The sequence below is a fragment of the Lepidochelys kempii genome, chromosome 5 (genome assembly GCF_965140265.1).
Source record: "Lepidochelys kempii isolate rLepKem1 chromosome 5, rLepKem1.hap2, whole genome shotgun sequence".
NCBI lineage: Eukaryota > Metazoa > Chordata > Testudines > Cheloniidae > Lepidochelys > Lepidochelys kempii.
In genome coordinates, this window is record NC_133260.1 from 36,591,257 (window position 1) to 36,613,218 (window position 21,962).

Consider the following 21,962-nt stretch of genomic DNA (forward strand, 5'->3'; position numbering starts at 1 on the left):
GCATAAGAGTGGGTCAGTACGTGGATGGAAGCTATTGCAGATTTGTAATATATATAAAATTATGCTCAAATCAAATATCTGTGTCAAGGAAAAATAGTCAATTAAAACCAATGATTTATTTAGAAAATTCCTGAGAAGCATATGGGAGAATCCACATGAAGATTTTAAGCTTTCGTGAGCTACAGCTCACTTCGAAAGCTTATGCTCAAATAAATTGGTTAGTCTCTAAGGTGCCACAAGTACTCCTTTTCTTTTTGCGAATACAGACTAACACGGCTGTTACTCTGAAACCTGTCATGAAGATTTTGTGGACCAAAAATTGTGTCATAGTCACAGTATATAAGGCTTGATCCTTCTCCCACTCAAGTTGATTGAAAAACCCCCACTTAATAGTGCAGGATCAAGAACATATTTTGCAAATCCATTGAAAAATCTATACACGAGAGAGAAATACAGAAGAATCTGTTTTAAGGGACAGGAAAGTTATTTAACATTTATGCTCTGGCTACACTACAAGGATAACTTTGTTGGGTTTTGGGGTACCCAGTTACACTATGGTTGTTCCCTGACCAGAGACAACCAAGTTCCAAAACTCTTGATGGTCCCATCCACATGACAGACTTTAGCTGCTTTGTAACTGGTTCCCCTGAAGTGCTGGATCGTTAGTGCCAGGCTGCCAGCAAACAGTTTAGTGAGGTTCGAAGTTGGGGGGGGGGGAATTTCCCTGAATTCCCCCTACAAGTAAATCTCTTTAAAAACCAAGCGCAACTCCATTTTGAAGAGAAAAATTGTATTAGTATATAACAGATGTCAAATGTGTTTGGATAGAGCCAGAAGAGTGAAGTAATGGCATCATCCCCAACTTTTAGACAGGGATGTCAGCCGGTTCTTGGGAAAAAAAAGTTACATTTAGTAGCTAGAATAATAAAGAATAGAATGTTAAAGAAAAAAAAGGGAGGTAAGGGATGTTTTCATACTTGGAGTATCTTTCATAACTGTCATTTTTTCTACAGTTTAATAGGTTTATTTTAAAACTTCTAAAAATTACTCCGTATAAATACCCAGCAGTAACATTCTAACTTCTCTGCAGGGAGGCTTGAACTGTCAACATGCTTCACCCATTCCAGATGAGATCATTCTTGCCCTATATCTGGTGCAGCCAGATTTGGAGCATAGGTTGTTTTTGTTTGTGTTCAAAACCTGGAAACATATTTCATGACATTGACACTATCGATCTCTGCTGGGACAAACCTGAAACACACATTGGTGTGTTTGAGGCACTATTTGGTGTTCACATTTTTAGGGTTGTTAGTTCTGTGTTACTACCAGCCTATTATTATTTTGCCATCTTTGAATGGCAATTGAAGATGATTTTTAAGGTATTTCTCAGAGTAGTTTGAATTGTGTTATAGCACTATGCACTAGTTCTTTGATCTGAGTAGAAGTCAAAAGCCAGTATCATCAAGCAGTCCCAAAAGGGAGATGTAGTTCTAAACTCATGTTTGTCTCACCCTCCATCTATACCTGCAGCAAAGGCCTATTAAATGTATGGTTTTATTATTTGTTGTCATATTGTTAGATGGACAGTCTTGGATCTGACAAAAGTGGGAAGTGGGAGAGGGCTTTGTGGGAGAAATCATGAAAATGGGATATTGTCTCTCTCCCCTCTAGATCACTGATTGAAACCAAGATCTGGTTGGTAACCTACCACCATCTGATGGTTCTTTAGCAGTCAATGGTAAATGAACCAGGTAACCTTCAGACTATCCTCTGTTTATGACTCTCCACTTCACAAAACCTGCCAGAGAACTTGGTTAGCGACCTTATGGATTGGCCAATGGATTCATAGCAATGGAGACTACAGTCTCATCTCACTGCTGAGGGTTAGAGCCATTTTGGTGTTGTGGAGTAGGGGTACCTACCATTCAGTATTCAGAGTAACAGCCATGTTAGTCTGTATTCGCAAAAAGAAAAGGAGTACTTGTGGCACCTTAGAGACTAACCAATTTATTTGAGCATAAGCTTTCGTGAGCTACAGCTCACTGCATCCGATGAAGTGAGCTGTAGCTCACGAAAGCTTATGCTCAAATAAATTGGTTAGTCTCTAAGGTGCCACAAGTACTCCTTTTCTTTTTACCATTCAGTAGACGAATGGAGTACTTCAGTCTCCGTGGCTGAGAGGTACGATCAGTATTACTTACAACAAAGTAAAGTGACTGACCTTGGCTCAGGAACTCAGATCTCACCACAGCAGTGCATGATGCTACCACTTGGCCATTAAACCTCTTATTTATTTGTTGTATATTTTTTAAAGATCCAAAGCCCTTAAAAGTATGTGACTCTAGCAGAGGAGGACATTGGAAATCATAAGAACATAAGAATGGCCATAGTGGGTCAGACCAAAGGTCCATCCAGCCCAGTATCCTGTCTTCCAATAGTGGCCAATGCCAGGTTCCCCAGAGGGAATGAACAGAACAGCTAATCATCAAGTGATTCATCCCTTGCTGCCCATTCCCAGCTTCTGGCAAACAGAGGCTAGGGACACCATCCCTACCGATCCTGGCTAATAGCCATTGATGGACCTATCCTCCATGAATTTATCTAGTTCTTCTTCAAGGGATGTCCCTGTGGGTGCTCCACTCCACGTGTTGGTGCGTCCCTGCCCCTTCGCTCAGAGATTTTTACAGCAGTACTCGGGCCAGTCGCGCATGCACAGAGCCTGGCCACCCCCGCTCTGAGTGTACCTTAATAGTACGCGTGCGCGACCGGTCTCCTCAGTTCCTTCTCTACCGTCCCCGGCCTGAGACGGAGCTCACTTTCTCACGTTAGACACTTTCTCTCCCTTTGTTACAATTACCTTTCTAGTTAGTTAGTTTGTTACCAGTAACACTTAGTTACCATTTTTCTATCTTTTTCTCTCTTAAAAAAAAAAAAAAATTCCTCGGAAGCAGCCGCTTCCGACATGCCTGGCTCCCAGGCTTTAAGCGCTGCTCTACGTGCAATGACGCCATCCCTCTGTCCGATGGCCATTCAAAATGCATTAAATGTTTGGGGGAGTCCCACATCCCGCAAAAATGTGCCCACTGCAGCAAGCTTAAAGCTAGGGCATGGGAGGACAGGGAGCTGAGGCTAAAACTGCTGCTCCTTCAAAAATCTTTAGGGTCAGCTGCAGACCCGGGCGCCGACTCCAGCTCCACTGCACGCCACAGCACCCCCTCCCTTCCCTGCATGCCTCAAAGAAGGACAAAAAAACTTCAAAAAACCAGCATCTTCTCTCACCCGCAAAGGGAACTTTGCAGGAGAAGACTGCCCCGGGGAGGTCTACAGCCTCCCTCCTGGCGCTTCCCCGGCTGAGCACTTTTGACACGCTGGGCTCCTCCGGTGCCACGCGAAGCCCGCCTGCAGCTGCAGCTCTACTCCCGAGGCTTCAGGCTTCCAGTTCCCTGCCTCTCATCTGGCACCGTTAGGCACCGCGACGGAAGCGGTGCCGACACATGCTGACATGCCTGACCCCCCGCAGGCTGTTATTGCTCTCCCGGCACCGACACCCGCTGAGCTGGCCGGCAGTGAAACAATGCTCAGGACACCGGTGCAGAGGAACTTTTCTTCCAAGCAGATTCCTCTTGCACAGCCCTCACCTCACAGAGGAGCTCCAGCACCACAATTTACACAGTCAAGGGACCTGCTGGTGTCACCTATCCTGCAGTCACCCCTACTCAATGCCTACTCTCTCCAAATGCTCAGTCAGAGTCCGGACAGCCTTCCTCCAGTGATGAGGAAGCTGGACTGCAGGGGGAATTTTCACCATATCCGATCTCCCATCCTCAGACCCCAATCAATAGAGGTCAGAGAAAAATTACTTTGTCCTACTCTCAGGATCCTGCCCCGTGGTGTGTAAACCCCTGGATGGCACCACCTATGCCCTTCCCACCTCAGTGGCAATATTGGGCCCCATGGGCATCTTCTCCTCGAGACCACACTCGCTATGCCACCTCAACCAGGCACGACACCTGCCCGGCATCCCCAGCTGACAAACCTGCCACTGACGTAGGAGACCAGGCAGCACCATCACAACTGCAGGATCAGTCATGACCTGCCTCAAACCCAGTAGACCCAGTTGTTACGCCTGATGAAGCCTTACTTCCTCCTCCCCCCACATCTTCGGATGGTTTCTCAAAATTTCAAGATCTTTTCAAAAGTGTTGCCAGCGAGTTAAGAATTAACTTGGAGGAGGTTCCTGAACAGCAGCTTGAGTTAATGGACATCCTGCAGCCGTCTTCTTCTTCTAGGATTGCATTACCGATCAACGCAGCCCTTTTGGAACCTGCTAAGGCCATCTGGCAGACTTCCTCTGTAAGCCTACCTACCTGTAAATGAGCAGATCACAAGTACTTCATCCTTTCCAAGGGTTCTGAATTCCTTTTCACTGATCCAGCACCAAACTCATTGGCAGTCAACCAAAAGACCAAACCCCAGTTTCACTGCTCCATGCCATCTGAAAAGGACAGTAAGCAATTAGATCTGCTTGGACATAAAGTATACGCATCTTCCACGTTACAATTTCGCATTGCTAATTATACTGCCATTCTGGCAAAATATGACCACAAAAATTACAACAAATTCATGGACTTTATTGATGACATTCCAGAAGAAAAAACAATTCACGGCTCTAGTTTCTGAGGGACAGATCATCTCAAGTACTGCTCTTCAAGCCGCCCTCGATGCAGCCAACATTGCAGCAAGATCCACTGCTACAGCAGTGGTCATGCGCCGAGGTTCATGGCTCTCCTCCTCTTCCTTTCCTCGAGAGGTCCAGAATACCATTGAAGATCTTCCCTTCGATGGTGACAAACTCTTTGCCTCCACGACGAACGACGTACTTCATTCAATGAAAGACTCAAGGGCAACTCTCCGGTCTCTAGGAATTCAAACCCCTACAACCAGAAGGCGACAATACAGATATCAACCTTACCAGCGTCCACGCTACCCCACATATACCCAGCAATTCCATAGATCACATGAGCAACAGCAACACCAGAGACCCAGATACTAGCGTTGCTGTCCCAATTCCTCGGCAGCGTCTCAATCCCCTCCGACTAATAAGCAGATTTGAAGCCTTGGTCGAGGGTTTAGAAAACAAAGTTCCCAGCGCTTACACTGCATGTCCCTATTTTTGGACACCGCCTACAACCATTCTTCCATCAATGGCAGAACATTACCACCGACAAGTGGGTTATAGAGGTTGTCACAATTGGGTATTTGATCCCTTTCCTAGCCTTGCCTCCTACCCACCCGCCCTCCCTGTCCCTCTTCAGGGACCCCTCTCGTGACCAACTGCTCCTCCAAGAGGTACAACATCATCTTCTATTGGGAGCAGTGGAACTTGTGCCCGAACGACACAGAGGGAAGGGGTTTTATTCCCATTATTTCTTAACAGAAAAGAAAACTGGGGGATGGCAACCTAACCTCGACTTCAGGCGGCTTAACAAATTTATCAAAAAGCAAAAGTTCAAAATGGTTACCCTCACCACCATAATCCCAGTGCTGGAGCAGGGCAATTGGTTTTCAGCCCTCGATCTACAGGACGCCTATTTTCATGTGACTATACATCCGGCCCAAAGACGTTTCCTTCATTTTACCCTCGACTCAACACATTTTCAATACAGGGTGCTACCCTTCAGCCTATCCACCACCCCTCGTGTTTTTTCCAAGCTCCTAGCCATAGTCACTGCCTACCTCAGGGAACAAGGGCTCATAATATTTCCTTACCTCGACAATTGTCTCCTCAAAGCCTCAACGCTAGATGCAGCACTTCGATTCACGCAGCTCATGTCTATTGTTTCCTATCCCTTGGCCTACATAAACAAAAACAAATCCACATTATCTCCTACCCGGCACCTGGAGTTTATAGGAGCACACCTCGATTCCCAAATGGGAATAGCATCTTTCCCACCCGATCGCTTCAACATCACAAAATTATTGGTAACGAGACTTCACAACAGTCCTCAGGTCACCGCTCGAGACTGTCTACAACTACTAGGTCACATGGCCTCGTGCCCTTTCATGGTCCAAAACGCACGACTATACATGAGGTGCTTCCAGGCTTGGTTGGCCACAGTTTACAGACCGAATGTGCACGCTTTAAACAAGCCTCTATCCATACCTTTCAGAGTTAAAGACTCTCTCCTATGGTGGTCCGTTCCCTTCAACCTCTGCTCTGGAGTCTCCTTTCTTCAGGATGCTCCATCCCTCGTAATGACTACTGATGCAGGTCCTCAAAGAATCAATCCTGAAGCACTTACATGAGAGGAAAGTGATCAGGAACAGTCAGCATGGATTCACCAAGGGAAGGTCATGCCTGACTAATCTAATCGCCTTCTATGATGAGATTACTGGTTCTGTGGATGAAGGGAAAGCAGTGGATGTATTGTTTCTTGACTTTAGCAAAGCTTTTGACACGGTCTCCCACAGTATTCTTGTCAGCAAGTTAAAGAAGTATGGGCTGGATGAATAGCCAACTTTCTACCCACCTTATAGTGCAGATTGTCGGGCTCAACGGGTAGTGATCAATGGCTCCATGTCTAACTGGCAGCCGGTGTCAAGTGGAGTGCCCCAGGGGTCGGTCCTGGGGCCGGTTTTGTTCAATATCTTCATAAATGATCTGGAGGATGGTGTGGATTGCACTCTCAGCAAATTTGCGGATGATACTAAACTGGGAGGAGTGGTAGATACGCTGGAGGGCAGGGATAGGATACAGAGGGACCTAGACAAATTGGAGGATTGGGCCAAAAGAAATCTGATGAGGTTCAATAAGGGTAAGTGCAGGGTCCTGCACTTAGGACGGAAGAACCCAATGCACAGCTACAGACTAGGGACCGAATGGCTAGGCAGCAGTTCTGCGGAAAAGGACCTAGGGGTGACAGTGGATGAGAAGCTGGATATGAGTCAGCAGTGTGCCCTTGTTGCCAAGAAGGCCAATGGCATTTTGGGATGTATAAGTAGGGGCATAGCGAGCAGATTGAGGGACATGATCGTCCCCCTCTATTCGACATTGGTGAGGCCTCATCTGGAGTACTGTGTCCAATTTTGGGCCCCACACTACAAGAAGGATGTGGAAAAATTGGAGAGAGTCCAGCGAAGGGCAACAAAAATGATTAGGGGTCTGGAACACATGACTTATGAGGAGAGGCTGAGGGAACTGGGATTGTTTAGTCTGTAGAAGAGAAGAATGAGGGGGGATTTGATAGCTGCTTTCAACTACCTGAGAGGTGGTTCCAGAGAGGATGGTTCTAGACTATTCTCAGTGGTAGAAGAGGACAGGACAAGGAGTAATGGTCTCAAGTTGCAGTGGGGGAGGTTTAGGTTGGATATTAGGAAAAACTTTTTCACTAGGAGGGTGGTGAATCACTGGAATGCGTTACCTAGGGAGGTGGTAGAATCTCCTTCCTTAGAAGTTTTTAAGGTCAGGCTTGAGAAAGCCCTGGCTGGGATGATTTAATTGGGGATTGGTCCTGCTTTGAGCAGGGGGTTGGACTAGATGATCTCCTGAGGTCCCTTCCAACCCTGATATTCTATGATTCTATGATGCATCCCTCACAGGGTGTGGTGCACACATGTCCCACGACACAGCCCAGGGGCTACGGTCTTCAACAGAAACCTCCCTACACATAAACGTCCTGGAGCTTCAACCCATATGCAACGCCTGCCGTCACTTCCTCCCATTAATCCAGAACCAACGTGTACTGACAATGACAGACAACATTGCCTGCGTGTTCTATGTAAATAGGCAAGGAGGGGCTTGCTCTCACTCACTTTGCACAGAAGCCATGAAACTCTGGAATTGGTGCCTTGCGAACAACATTCAGATATCAGCCGCCTATCTTCCTGGAGCTATGAATACCACAGCAGACAAATTAAGCAGACGCTTTCCCTGGGATCACGAATGGGAGATAAACTAAATGATCATCCTACACCTCCGTGGGACCTCCTACCCCTCCGTGGGACCTTCACTTAGTTTTATCCTACTTAACTCAACAACCATTCGAGCCCCTAGCCACTTGATCCCTCTTACACATCTATGAAAACAGCATTCTTAGTGGCAATCACCTCTGCCAGACGGGCAGGAGAAATATCAGCTCTCATGGCAGACCTACCGTATACGCTATTTTTTAAGGACAAGGTTACCCTCCAATTACACCCCAAATTCCTTCTAAAGGTGCATTCGTCATTCCACATCAATGAGCCGATACACCTACCCACTTTCTTTCCTAAACCGCATGCAAACTCTTTTGAATCCACCATGCATAAGTTCGATGTATGCAGGGCTTTGTCCTTATATTTGGATAGAACCAAGCCCTTTGGGAACCCTTCTAGACTCTTTGTCTCCATCGCGGAACATTCCAAAGGAACACCTATTTCTACCCAGAGACTTTCAAATTAGATTTCTGAGTGTATCCGATTGTGCTATCAGATAAAGAAAGTGACACCTCCAGCCAGCATCAGAACTCACTCCACTAGATCTGTAGCTACCTCCGTGGCTTTTCTACGCAAAGTTCCCCTTGCTGACATCTGTAAATCAGCCACTTGGTCTTCTGAACACACATTTGTTAAGCACTATGCCTTTACTGAAGGACCTCTCTCTGATACATGATTAGGCAGAGCTGTATTATCTACTGCATTCCTACCAAATCCGAAGTCCCTACCTCCTTGACATACACTGCTTTTCAGTCACCTGGAGTGGAGCACCCCCAGGGACATCTCTCGAAGAAGAAGAGGAGTTACTCACCCTGTGCAGTAACTGACGTTCTTCGAGATGAGTGTTCCTGTGGGTGCTCCGCTACCCACCCTCCTCCCCTCTACTTCGGAGTTGGGGTAGCCTCCATTGTAGAGAAGGAACTGAGGAGACTGGTCACGCACACATACTATTAAGGTACACTCAGAGCGAGGGGGGCAGGCTCTCCACATGCACGACTGGTATGAGTACTGCTGTAAAAATCTCTGAGCGAAGGAGCAGTGACGCACCAACACCTGCAGTGGAGCACCCCCAGGGACACTCATCTCAAAGAACGTCAGTTACTGCACAGGGTGAGTAACCTCCTCTTCTTTTTTGAACGCTATTGTAGTCTTGGCCTTCACAACATCCTCTGACAAGGAGTTGACTGTGTGTTGTGTGAAAAAATACTTCCTTTTGGTTGTTTTAAACGTGCTGCCTATTAATTTTATCTGGTGATCCCTAGTTCTTGTGTTATGAGGAGTAAACAACACTTCCTTATTTACTTTCTCTACACCACTCATGATTTTATAGACCTCTATCGTATCCCCCACTTAGTCATCTCTTTTCCAAGCAGAAAAGTCCCAGTTTTATTAATCTCTCCTTATACGGCAGCCTTTCCATACCCATAATAATTTTTGTATCTCTGTATTACTTTCTACTTTAGTCTATTAATCAATCCATCCCTGTCCAGATATTAGGGTCTTTCTCTTACATACCCAACTATACCCCTTCCTCTCAAAAAAGTCCTGATTTTTCACACTTGCTATCTGGTCACTCTCATCACACTGCCTGTGTTTTAAGGACTCCATCTGCATTCATACCTCAGTTTCCCCAGCCGTGCTGGCTCCATGCACAAACTCGCAGGCAGCCCTAACAGTTGGACCAAGTGAGGTAGGGATAGGAAGGAACTGTTCATGCATGAGTCCGATCAAACTCAGACCACTGAGCCATTCCAACCAATCGAACTCCCTCATGCAAATAAGCAGCACAGCAATGGTGGGGGGATTGGCTGCGTTACCTCTGACGTCATCACGGGGGCTCCACTAAAGTGACCTGAGCCGACCGGGCCTATAAGTAACTATAGACTCAGCGCGAGTCCGCGTTGAGCTCAATGACAGTCGATGATGTCTCTGCTGCGCCTGCGCACCAGGCCGCCCGCCACGGGGACTCCGGAGCGGGGGTGGGGGTAGAAGTGCGGCCCGGGCGCCGGGCTGGGCGCCAGCGGGGGCAGCGCCGCGAGACCTCGCCGGCGACGTGGCTCCCGCGGGCCGCCAGGCCCGGCCCGGCTGAGGGGGAAAGGGGCGGCCCTGGGCTCTCTCGCCATGCTGCGGGCCCTGCGGCGGCGCTGGGCGTCCTACAGGTACCGCTTCGTGCCCTGGATCGCGCTCCACCTCCGCCGCAAGCGCAGGTGAGCGGGCCGGGGCCGCGGGCGCACCCTGCGGGGCCCAGCGCCCCGGGCGTGGCGGGGAGCCTGTCCGCGGGAAACCGCCCGCCGTGGAAGCAGACCCTCCCCGCCCCTCCCGCCCGGGCTGCAGAGCGCGCCACCCAAACGCAGCCGGCGGCGCCCGCCCGGAGCGGCCCGCCTGGAGCGGCGCGGGGCGGGGAGCGTGCGGCGGGGCTGGAGCTCCCTTGCTCCTCTCCGCTGCGGCTCACCGCCACCTGCCTGAGCCGGGGGGGTGACGCATCAGAGCCCATTCCCAGCCCGGGCTGTGTGGAGGTAAACCTGGGGGTCGGCTTCTCTCTTGCCTCCCCCACACCGGCGCCCTAAACGTGCGGCTCAGCTCCGAGGTTATGCCTCGGCTATTTTCAGATGCCGTCTGGCTTGTCATCCCAGCAGACGCGCTGCGGTATCTGCACAGGAGCTGGATTCATTGCTCCCGAGGCAGCGTCGCCCATAGTAAGCGGGCGGGCGGGCGGGCGGGCAAGGCATCGGGAGCTCAGTTCCTAGGTGGCTGCATGCGGCAGCATCGGAGGTTGCAGCTCCCCTCCCATAGCTTCCTTGGCTCTGCAGTGGTGGCGGGACTCCAGCGTAGGAAGGGTGTATTTCACTCTGTACCTAACACCTATAAAGTGACTACAGAGGCCGAAATCCTGCCCCCATTGAAATCATTGGCAACATTTCCTTTGATTTTAATAGGAGCAAGATATCATACACCGAGCACCACGCTAAACTAGTAAGTTTCTGTTTCCACATTAGCTTTTTAGGGTAGGGCTGCGTTTTAAGGACTATACAAGACCCAGGTCTTGGTGCCTGCCAGATGATCTAAATGGAAGCTGAGAGTAACATTTTCAAAAGGAAAAAGGAGGGTGAGTGCTTGTGGCACCCTTAGAGACTAACACGTTTATTGACTTTGGGCACCTTAGTAGTACTCGGGTTTTTTTTTTTTGCTGCTACAGACTAGCAGGGGCTACCGCTCTGAAACCATTTTCAGAAGTATCTAAGTGATTCAGGACCTCCAGTCTCCTTTCCAATGTGACTTAGGTTCTTAGGTGCCCAAGTCCATTTTTTAAAATGAGATTTGGGCCTTCAAAGCCACTTAGGTGGTTTTGAAAAGATTCTTGTCTTAATTTTTTGTATAGTGAGCGTGACAGGATTATCCTGAGAGCTAAATTATCTGTCCCCTGATTCATACGTTCAGTGCACGAAGAAGTTATGTTCTTTTTCCTTTCTTCTGTCTGCTTGGTCACATTGTTTACTGATGATATTGCCCTATGCTATTTTCCTCAGTCTGCTGCTCTGAGATCCTACACTTGTGTCCCCTATACATTTTACAGATCAAGGAATATACTTTCAAAGAGGTACAGCATCAAACTGGAATAATCTTCCAAGGGAAATGGTAGCTTTGTTGTTTGAGCCATTAAATCTAGAGCGAAGAAAGCATTTGAGAATGTACTGTAGGGAACAATTCTGCATTGGCAGGAGTTTGGATTAGATGGTCAAATAGGTCTTTGTTACTTCTAATTTTTGTAATAAACAACAGAAGCCCTGGATTGAATACAACATTAAATTGATTATCTGGTGGAACTCATAAGTATCTCAAGTCAAGTTCTTGTCATTTAATGATCTCAACAGAGCTCTTCTAATGAATCACGGCCTTACAATCGCTCCTGGGCTGTCTGTTATTGTAGTGGTTTCCAAACTGCGGGTCGTGACCCAGTAGTGGGTCGTGGAATGGAAGGCCCTGGGTGCAGTGCCTCTGCTCAGCACCACTGACTGGGACGTTAAAAGTTCTGTCCACGGTGCTGCCCGGCTAAGGCAGGCTAGTCCCTACCTGTTCTGACACTGTGCTGGGCCCCGTAAGTGGCCAGCAGCAGGTCCGGCTCCTAGGCGGGGGGGTCATGGGGCTCCATACGATGCTTCCGCCCCGAACACTGGCCAGTGGGAGCTGGGGGGGGGTGGTGGTGCCTGGGGGCGAGAGCTTCATGCAGCCGCTTGGATGCCTCCGCCTAGGAGCTGGACCGGCTGCTGGCTGCTTCTGGGGCGCAGCGCGGTCTGTGGTGCCATGTCCCCTGCCCCAGCCCTGAGCCCCCTCCCAAACCCGGAGCCCCTTCCTGCACCCCAAACCCCTCATCCATGGCCCCACCCCAGAGCCTGCAACCCCAGCCCAGAGCCCCCTCCCACACCCTGAACCCCTCATTCCTGGCCACAGCCCTCACCCCCACACCCTAACTCTCTGCCCCAGCCCTGAGCCCCTCACACACCCCAAACCCCTCATCCCCAGCTTCATTGCGTCACGGGCATCAACAATTTTCTTCAGCTGGGTCCTGAGGAAAAAAGTTTGAAAACCACTATATTATTGTATGCTTGTAAACTTATGCAGGGTGTCTTAAGTTAGCAGAAAATGTAGCTTTATAACAATGTCTTACTGTTCTTACCATATTACAGAATCCAATTCTGAATAAAGTCGGAAACTAGAAGCTTAAGAATGTAGGCTCTAATCTTGCTATTTTCACACCTTTGTAAAAGAAAAGTCAAAAAGTAACTATGAAATTTAGGTTTCAGAGTAGCAGCCGTGTTAGTCTGTATTCGCAAAAAGAAAAGGAGTACTTGTGGCATCTTAGAGACTAATAAATTTATTTGAGCATAAGCTTTCGTGAGCTACAGCTCACTTCATCGGATGCATCTAGAGTTTTCCTGTCATCAATTTTAAGTGTTCAAGCTAGCCTAGGATAATAGTTGAAAAAGTTTAGGATTATTGTTCTTTAGTTTTATTTATGCTCTAAAATTCTTTCTTAACAGCCAGTTCAGGTGGGACTAGATCAGAATGAGACATCAAAAATTTTCAGAAGTGCCCAAGTGACTTAGACAGGTAAGTCCCATTTTCAAAAGTGACTTAGGCACCTAAGCTGAGATTCACAAGGTGGACTTTAGTGTCCACTGCCACTTTAGGCTCCTAAATCCAAAATTTAGATCCTCACAACCACCCTCAGCTGTGGCCTAACCCTGTAGGCACTGAAGTTTCCATGGTTTTTCGTGACAAACGGCTTATCAGGTTTAGACACCCAACTCTAGGAGAGGGTTCATGACTGTGAATCCTGAGTGGAGAGAAGAGCTTCCCTCTAGCCTGGAGTTAGGCTATTGAATGACACTGGCTATTGAATGACAAAACTTTTGTCTTTCAGAGGTGTTAACCCCCCCCTCCGCCCCCGAAAGACAAAAGTTTTGCCGCAACAAGTGCCAGTGTGAACAGCACATTGTCGGCAGGAGAGCCGACAAACAGCGGCTACACTACACGACTTTTAGTGGCACGGCTGTGGTGAGACAGCCCTGTCGCTAAAAGCTGTGTAGTGTAGACATAGCCTTAGACATCTAACTCCCTTTGAGGGGCTGGGCGTAGGCCACACCTCTCCGCAGAGCTTTTCTTACTGGCTCCTTTAAGTGACTCCCTATTTAGCACAGTGGTTTCTGTTAATTCTTTTTAGGTGCCTAGGGAGCCACCCAGCTCAGGGCTATGAATCTCACTTGGCAGCTGGGGCCACTAGGTACTGCAAATGCTCAGCCTAAGTCCTTCTTTTGAATATCACCCTTAGGAACCTAACTCTCTCACTGACTTTCAATGAAATTAAGGCTCCTAAGCACCTACGTCTCTTTAGAAAATGGGACTTAGGCTCCTTTGTAATTTAGGTATTTTTGAAAATTTTACCTGTCATTTGCATCAAAAATTTTTAAACCAGTCTTTTTAATAATGCTATAGTCAATGCACAAGAGTAGCCAGATGAATTTAAAAAGAAATATTACCCAACAAGATCATATCAGGCCTCTTTTTAATAGTAAAATTACTTGATATTAACTCATTGAACGTTGTTCTAAGAAATATATATATTAGAGCCACACTAATCAGCATACTGTTTAATCTACACAGGAATTGTTACTTTCTTCACTACTTAGCACATGAGCAATGAATTTTAATGAGGTATCATTAAGGTTCAAAGCTTGCATAGGCCATCGACCTGCATTTTCAAAAATTCAAGGGTGCATATGCATGAAAGACTATCCTTTTGTATTGCTTGTTTCAGCCATGTAACGTAAAAGCAATCAAGTGCTTTTTGTTGCAATAACATTTCTGACTGCTTGTTCTTATAGGCAAACTTGATGCTAGAATATTTTTTTCTTCTGCCACAGGACCATCCGATACGTACCAGAAAAGTGCAAAGACAAAATTATCTCTGATGAAGATGTCCTTGAAACACTGCTGAAAATCTTTAAAGCTCTGTTCATAAATGACTTTGGTAGACAAATGGACTTCTTTACCTTACTTCCAGAAGTTAAATCCAAATATCTGGAATTACTGGCTATTGAGTTTAAGAGATCAAAAACAACTGGTTACAACCATCAAAGTCAAAACATCTTTAATCCAGAAGAAGTTCTGTTTAATACATTAGGGTTCAGTATTACTCGCGATCGGAGTTCACTGATTTCTGCTGGAACAGGAGTCTTTGTTACCAAAGGTTTTGTGCCAAAAGGGGCAGTTGTATCTATGTATCCTGGTAATGAAATACTTTGTCATTTTTCCAAATAAGTTGAACATGATTGCTACCTGTGCGGTTACTGACTGCATGACTGAATTGGTATCTCATTTTTAACTTTTTTAGCATTTTAACTTTGATACCTTGCTAAAATCACAGGTTAATATTTGTAAAGGTATTTCCATGTGTAAACTGATTTGGAAATCTTTTGGTGATAAGAAAAAAGATTATATTTCATGTTCTCTGAGTACCCAAGATCTGGTTTGAACTGGTAGAAGATTTGTCCCTGATTTCTGTAAACACTAATGCACATGAGTAATTTTATGCATGTGAGCAATCCCATGTAACTCAGTGAACCAACTCATGTTCATAAAGTTGTTCATATGCATAAGTGTTTGCAAGATTGAGTCTATTAATCTCTCTCTCGATATCAGTGGGCAGAATATAGAAAATTTCACAGCACAAAGATATATTTATAAAATTAAGAATGAAAGGAGAATGTACAGGAAAAGGATGTAGAAGACCAGAATAGGGGAACAATGAGTAAAATTCCTATCTAGTGACACTATGCTCCAAAAAGTGAATATGAAAAAATGTCACTTCTTACTTTGCTCCAACTCCTTGTCTCTTGGAGTGAAATTAGCTTACTTTGTTTAACAACATTTTTAGTTCTGTTAGCACTTCAGAGTCAGGACGGCTGTCAGAGAGCAAGCTGAATTCTGTTCTGCTGTGAACAACACAATCACCAGTTAAATTCTTACTGCAGAATATTTATTGTGATTGGTGATGTAAGAGGCAGAAATGGATTATCAAATCCCAGGATGAGTATGAGTTGGCATTTAGGAACATCAGCCTAAATTTTCATCTGTTGTTGTGACCATTTGTGCTTCTCTGACGGTGGAATCTGGACTTAACTGGGTAGCTGAGAATTACCCTGCTTGTAGGGGAGTTCTCCTCTGGTATAAAGTGGTATAGCCAGTTCTGTAGCTAACTGCTCCCCCTAGTGGAGATACAGGGAAGGGGAGCAGGGCAGAGTGGAGTATGCATGGGCTACACCTATTCTGTGTCTCAGTTGGTTTATGGCCCTGACCTAGGAGACCACAGCAAGTTAGCTTAAGTTAGAGCAGCTTCTAAGTTCTAAGATGGTGGCACAGATATACCATGAGAGGGCAACTGCTGGACTGGGGAAACATCAGATCAGTGCAGTTCTGTCTGTTCTTTCAAAATTATTAATGGAAGTTCATGAACTGAGGAAAGAATAATCTTCTTATCCCTCTGCCACTTTTGGCCTCTCTCTGGGAGACTGGATCATGACTACTAACCCCATTTTGACACTTTTATTTATTGCCTTCTAAAATATCCATGTCTGTCTTACAACAGGTACAGTATATCAAAAGTATGAGCCCATCTTTTTCCAGTCCATTGGCAATCCATTTATTTTTAGATGCATAGATGGTGTACTTATTGATGGGAATGATAAAGGAATATCAAAAGCGGTGTACAGGTAAGCAATCAAAAGAAATAGGAGAACAAAAATCAATTCACGTATTGAAAGGTATTATGGTTATCTAATCACACTGTTATCTGAAACCAAAAGTAGTTGGGTTTATCCGATTTACCATATGGGGAAAAATAAAATAAAATATTATGTACTGTAATATAAGATGCAGTGTGGTCAGTCTATTTTCTTGTAATGAGGCTGGAAGCTATTGGATGTGATATGTTAATATCACGTCGTGTGCCAATCGGTAAATTTGACAAGATGCACTTTGTTGAAAACTGATGCTTAAATAGCTGTGATTTTTTAATGAGGAAAATATGCTTAAATCTAGTGATTGAGTATAAAGTTTTTAAAGCATATTTTCGGGTTTCTAATTAAATCTGGTTGATGGATTAGAAAAGAAAATCTTTGCATGTCACAGAGCATGAACTCTGGTACCAAAGGGCATATTATCTAGCCCTTACTTGCCTTTAAAAAGTTTTTAATAAAGCAGGACTTTGAATAAATGCAGAAGAGTAAGTCTGTACTTTGAGTAGCTTAGGGGCTAACATGCACTTTACCAAATTTTAGTTTCCAGGGAAATTCAATTTATAGCAACACCTGTGCAGAATGTAAACATCACAAATCCAAAATAGAATTAACAATAACTAGGAAACAACCTGAAAGGACAAACCCCTTGTATCTAGTTTGGGTTCTGGGAACAAGACTGAGGGTGACCTTGTAGTGACCCTTCTCCGCACAGCCCAAAAGGGAAATTGAAAGTAATGATATTTCTTTAAAGATGGTGAGTTTGGGGATAGTTTTTGCTTATTGTAAGAATTCCCTCATTTCAGCTTCTCTTGTAGATTCTGTTTTATTTAGTCCTTGGGGTTTTGATAAAAGCCATAGATTCCAAAGCCAGAAGGTACCACTGTGATCATCTAGTCTGACCTCCTGCATAACACAGCTAAACTGTTTAATATTCTATTTTTAAAGGATCAGCCTGTCTTTTGAATAATCTATTGCCTGAATGCCAGTTTTATACTCTAATGAATCAGTCAAATACTGTTGGGGAAATGTAACTGAAGCTAACTTTTGTGTATTTCCAGAAGTTGAAATAATAGTCAAAACAAGCATCAAGAAAAGAAACCTATATTTCTAGCTAATATTGTAACTCCTTTCAGATCATGCAGCAAGAGAGATCAAGTTGGTCCTTTTCAAATGAGCGACATTACTTGGCTCACACCTGTTGTGCAAAATCCTCTGGCGGTAGGGCAGTATGTTAACAACTGTTCACACAGTAAGTTGGAATGTAGATTTCCCAGTCTCCAAGCTGACTTTAAATGTGGAAATGACTTTTGTTGGGGATGGAGCTCTGTAATTGATAAAGAATGGCACTCCATCCAGAAGTGACCTTTTCAAAGAGGCCTGAGCACACTTGATGGTGTAGCAGAGGTTCTCAGGCTGAAATTTCCAGTCATTCACGGGAATTGGGTATCCAAATCTGCAAGGGCAGCTTTGAAAATCTCACGTTTGTATAGTCTGCTAATGCCTAGTGGTCCTGTCCTGCTGGTCTGCAGAATTCAACATTTTGAAAACAAAAGCAGTAAACTTGGACTGTAGGGGAAAGGAAATCCATGGACTGGTCCCTCTTACGAATAGTTGGAGAACCTTTTATATTGCATAATGTTGTTAATACGTAATTCTTCTGAAAATTTATTTGGCAATCCTAATACATGGTAAACATTTTTGAATGAAAGCTTTTTTACATCACAGTTCACTCACTGACTATAAAAGGATTTTTTGATTAAGGAAGTCTCAGAAATCTATATGCAATAGATGAGTCCAGCAACGTCTTTGTTAGTTAATGTGACTACACTGTGGGATACAGAGAGTGGGGCAACTTACCCTCATGCCCTTCCTCAATACAAAGTATATAACTATAAAATGCTGAGAGAGTGGGTGGCTCGTGGGATTGGTTGTGAGATACGAAGTGTTTCATGGTCCCCAGAGACTCTGCCTGTGAAATGAGTGTGGATCTCAGTGCATTGCCCAGGAATAGGTGTCCACATCATAAATAAACCACTGCACAAGTGCCACCAATGTAGGCATCCTGACCAGAGAGGCTAAGGCGTGAATGGTCATAAAGACAGAGCTAGGTATTATTGATGCTGTAAGCTCCATTCTGAGCTATGCAAGCTGGGCACCCTGGTGGTCCAATGGATAACAAGAACTACTATTTAGTTAAATTAGGATGAACTTGACCCCTGCTCAGGGGGCCAACACAAGGCCTATGCACCACTTAAGCTCTCAAACTAGGGCTTAAATGGGGCTTATGCAGTGCATAGGTCTTGTGCTGGCTCTCACCACAGGGGGGGAATTTCACTCATAATAAGCACAGCTAGTACTTGTTTTCAGAAGAATTCTTTGCATTTACATATATAAACTGCTTACGAATTTCTCAGGCGTGCATAAGAATTTTGCTTTTTGTCCCCCGTCCCTCCACACCCCCCCAAGACAAGGCAGCCAACGTCTGTTATCAGGAGTTTGATGTGCCTGAATATTTTCCAATAGAACTGAAACAGTATCTTCCAAACATCACCTACAGCCATGACATACCTATGTAAGTACACTTACACGTTTTTATAGCATTCAAAAAGCCAAATTAGTAAGTGAACAAAGTTCATCCCTGCTGAGGTGAGCTACTCAAAAACACAGCCCTGTTAAGAAAGGGTTAGCTTTTATAAGGGAACCTGTTTTATACCTGCACTTATCAGCAGAGCTCTGGGGATGAATTTTGTTAAGCTACTGCTTTAGAGCTGCCAAGGAACAATTTGTGAATTCCACTGAAACGGTATTATATTTTTGCTTGTATTGTAGCCAATCACAGGAGTGCCTTTAACTTTAATTCAAATGTAAATTTAAAATGTGGGCAATATTCCTTATCAGATTATATCCCTTTTAAAGTTGGTGATATTTGGTGTCTGAACTGATTAGCATCATCCTCTTAATATCCCTCTCTTCCAATTTTCTCTAGATAAGAGAGCAAGCGGATGAGTTTGCTAGAGGAAATCCACAGTATCTTTATATTCAGGCAGATGCAATTTGAAACTACTAGAGTTACAAATTCTGGCAAAATAGACTGTGTGATACAAAGGGCAATTGATCTGCAGCTGGATAGTCACAAAATCCTGGTTATGACCTGAGATCTTGTAAATTTATTCTTTGCAAAGACTCTGGAAACATTCATTTTTTTGAAATCTGAGAAAATTCACAGCAGGATGAAAAACTTTGAACAGATTCCAGCATCAGTTCTGTTTTTGAATGCAATGAACTGCTGATCTGGCCAAGTGGCTTGAGTGCTTCTTGATCTTAGAGATTGGAGAACCTATCACCTTCTTCAGACTTCAATATATTCTACAATGCAAAGTTGTAGTGGATCAGCTAAAACTTTTCGTGTGGTTCTGGAGCTATTAGTTTTTGGGTGGAGAGCGTGGTTGGCAATGTCATGGAAGAGACTATCACTAATCTCAGACAAAAGACTTAGTTAAGGCAAAGTTAAAGCTGAGAATTTGTATCGGTAATTTAAGGGTAAATAAAGAATGTAATTGAATTTCTTGACTTCTTGTCCCCAAAGTTAAGATACACATACAAGAAACCCAAATACTTGACAAGTTTGGAAATTCAGCATAAACAGACCCAACCTACCTTAAATTTACCTGCTTAGGGCTCATCTACAGTTGGAAATTACAGCAGAGATTTGACTGCCCTGTTCCCATTAATTTTAAATCCAGATTCCTTCTGTGACTTTTAAAATCTCATCATACATCATATTAGAACATGCTCTTGAAGAGCTGAGATATCTTACATGATAGTAATACTATTTGGCACTTAGCTTAGACAGGACTCTTACATTTAATATTGTGCCAGCTAGTTGTGATTCAGTTTAGGGTTCACCATGTCCAGCTGACATGATGTTAAACACAACAGCAGCTTTTGATCCATAAACTAAGGCTTGTGGAAAAGCTACAACTCTCATCATATGTCCTGGTAGGACAAGGACTTTAGCTGACTGGTCTCCTCTCCAGATGTGGCTTGCCTGAGTGTAGGTTTATCTGCAGTTGGTGGTAGGTGTGTGTAGAACAATGTCCTTGTGCTTGAACATCCTTGCCATAGCCCCTGCCTTGTCTGCTTTAGTATCTTTTCCTCACATCATAGCAAAGTCTTTTTTGTTTGTGTATACAGCCTGTCTACTTTGTAACAATATTTACATATAAATGTTTTCTGTGCTTTTCTATTGTTAAAGATTGAAATTGGACATGAGTATCGCCTATAATTTGACATGTATATTTCAGCTATATTTGTACAGTATCAAAGGATTTCCAGTTTTTCTGTGTGAACGAGAATTAATATAGCCATAACCAGTCTTAGCATCTTACCATGATCAGTTTAATAAATTGGTGAAATGCCCCTTTTTACTTCTCTTGTTTTGCAGCCCCTTGAGGTGTGTGGTTCTTGTCACTCTGAGAGAGATTAAGCAAGGAGAAGAGCTTTTTTCTAATTACTACACCATTGTCAACTGAATCAATGAAACCATGGATTAAAGAATTCTTTGCCATTAAGATATTTACTGTGTGTACACTTGGCACCTCCTGTGCATCTCTGTGTAATGGAGAGCTGTGCTTTCCAATTAAAAATGGGCTACAAAGCTATATTTTCATGTAAATATTATTTCAATTTTGATACAGTTGTGGAGGTTTGCAGCTGTTTACATCATTAAGTTTACAGATGCTAATGCTACTGCAAGTTTAATTGGTTTTCAGCTAACTGCACAATAGCTCATGAAATTAAAATCTAGCTTCTGAATATGCTATTTCATCTTCTGTTTTGTCTATATGCGTATCACTGTGATCCATTTTTAAACCTCTAACCCATTCTGCTGTTCTTGCTATAATGGAGATAATTTATACAAAACATCTCCTTTGAGTAAAGTGTGTCTGCTACAGTTGTGTTTCTAATGGGATCCTCTGCACACCACAATTTTTCATAATTGCTGGTGCAATTAGATCATATTAATGGAGCATTACATTTTGGAAAATAAGTTCCACTCTTTCTGCCCTTTTGTTTTTTTTTAACAGCAGTAGCTTTCCCTATACATTTCTGAGTTGTGACATTTCACATGGTGTTTTGAGAGACTATTTTCAACTACAATTTAACTGAATTTATGCCAGTGAAGTGTTGTCTTTTTGAAAGCAAGTGTCTAATATTTTTGCTAACGTGATCATTCCCCAACACAAATTCTTTGAAGCACTATTTGAAAATTTTATTTTCATAAACTGTAGAGAACGTTTCAGCCTTTAGGTCTGGTGAAGCAAAGTATAATTCCCCCAGCCTTTGTCCCAAAGCTGCAAGCAAACCTCACATTTTGTTTTGAGGGTAGGGTCAGGACACAGCACTGGTTCCAGTACATGCCATTTCCTTTCACAGTGCTAATGCTAAACAGGAAGCAGGGTGGTCTGCTATTCTCACCAGTGTCCTCTTCAAAGGCCAACCTGGGAACCCACTTCCCTTCTTTGCCATTTGATCTTCTCACCTCATCTGAGACTGAATCATGAATTGCTTTAGAGGGGCCTAGCCTTAGCAGAAGATTGCTAAGTGCAAGGCCACCCCATCAAGAAATCAGAGCAAGCAGCAGAGCTGGTGGACCTCTGAAGAAGAGCCTGGATGACAAGGACAGTAACC

General features: G+C 44.4%; 1 protein-coding gene and 1 long non-coding RNA gene across 10 annotated transcripts; one reads left to right on the forward strand and one right to left on the reverse strand.

The window, feature by feature from the left end:
* Nucleotides 1–4,634: 4,634 nt before the first annotated feature.
* On the reverse strand, nucleotides 4,635–6,389 carry LOC140912032 (uncharacterized). Its single transcript, XR_012159208.1, has 3 exons — nucleotides 6,164–6,389; nucleotides 5,770–5,855; nucleotides 4,635–4,934 (listed from the first exon to the last, which is right to left on the reverse strand). It is a non-coding gene; the product is annotated as an uncharacterized lncRNA (long non-coding RNA).
* Nucleotides 6,390–9,940: 3,551 nt separating this feature from the next.
* SETD9 (SET domain containing 9) lies at nucleotides 9,941–21,086 on the forward strand. 9 transcript variants are annotated; one of them, XM_073343983.1, is made up of 8 exons: nucleotides 10,144–10,181; nucleotides 10,971–11,080; nucleotides 13,014–13,083; nucleotides 14,397–14,761; nucleotides 16,121–16,244; nucleotides 17,405–17,520; nucleotides 18,738–18,843; nucleotides 20,716–21,086. In XM_073343983.1, the coding sequence occupies exons 4-8, from the start codon at nucleotides 14,512–14,514 to the stop codon at nucleotides 20,801–20,803; spliced, it is 684 nt and encodes a 227-aa protein (XP_073200084.1). In that variant the 5' UTR covers nucleotides 10,144–10,181; nucleotides 10,971–11,080; nucleotides 13,014–13,083; nucleotides 14,397–14,511; the 3' UTR covers nucleotides 20,804–21,086. The 9 variants fall into 9 exon arrangements, with proteins under 9 accessions (XP_073200081.1, XP_073200080.1, XP_073200078.1 ...); XM_073343982.1 differs by lacking the exons at nucleotides 10,144–10,181; nucleotides 10,971–11,080 and adding an exon at nucleotides 9,955–10,133; XM_073343981.1 differs by lacking the exon at nucleotides 10,971–11,080 and having other exon boundaries at nucleotides 10,092–10,181.
* Nucleotides 21,087–21,962: the final 876 nt, after the last annotated feature.

Coding starts and splice junctions, on each gene's coding strand:
- SETD9 (XM_073343977.1), top strand. CDS start 10,096: ATGCTGCGGGCCCTGCGGCGGCGCTGGGCGTCCTACAGGTACCGCTTC. Junction 14,762..16,120: donor AGTTGTATCTATGTATCCTG/GTAATGAAATAC, acceptor GTCTTACAACAG/GTACAGTATATCAAAAGTAT. Junction 18,844..20,715: donor TACAGCCATGACATACCTAT/GTAAGTACACTT, acceptor CTTGTTTTGCAG/CCCCTTGAGGTGTGTGGTTC.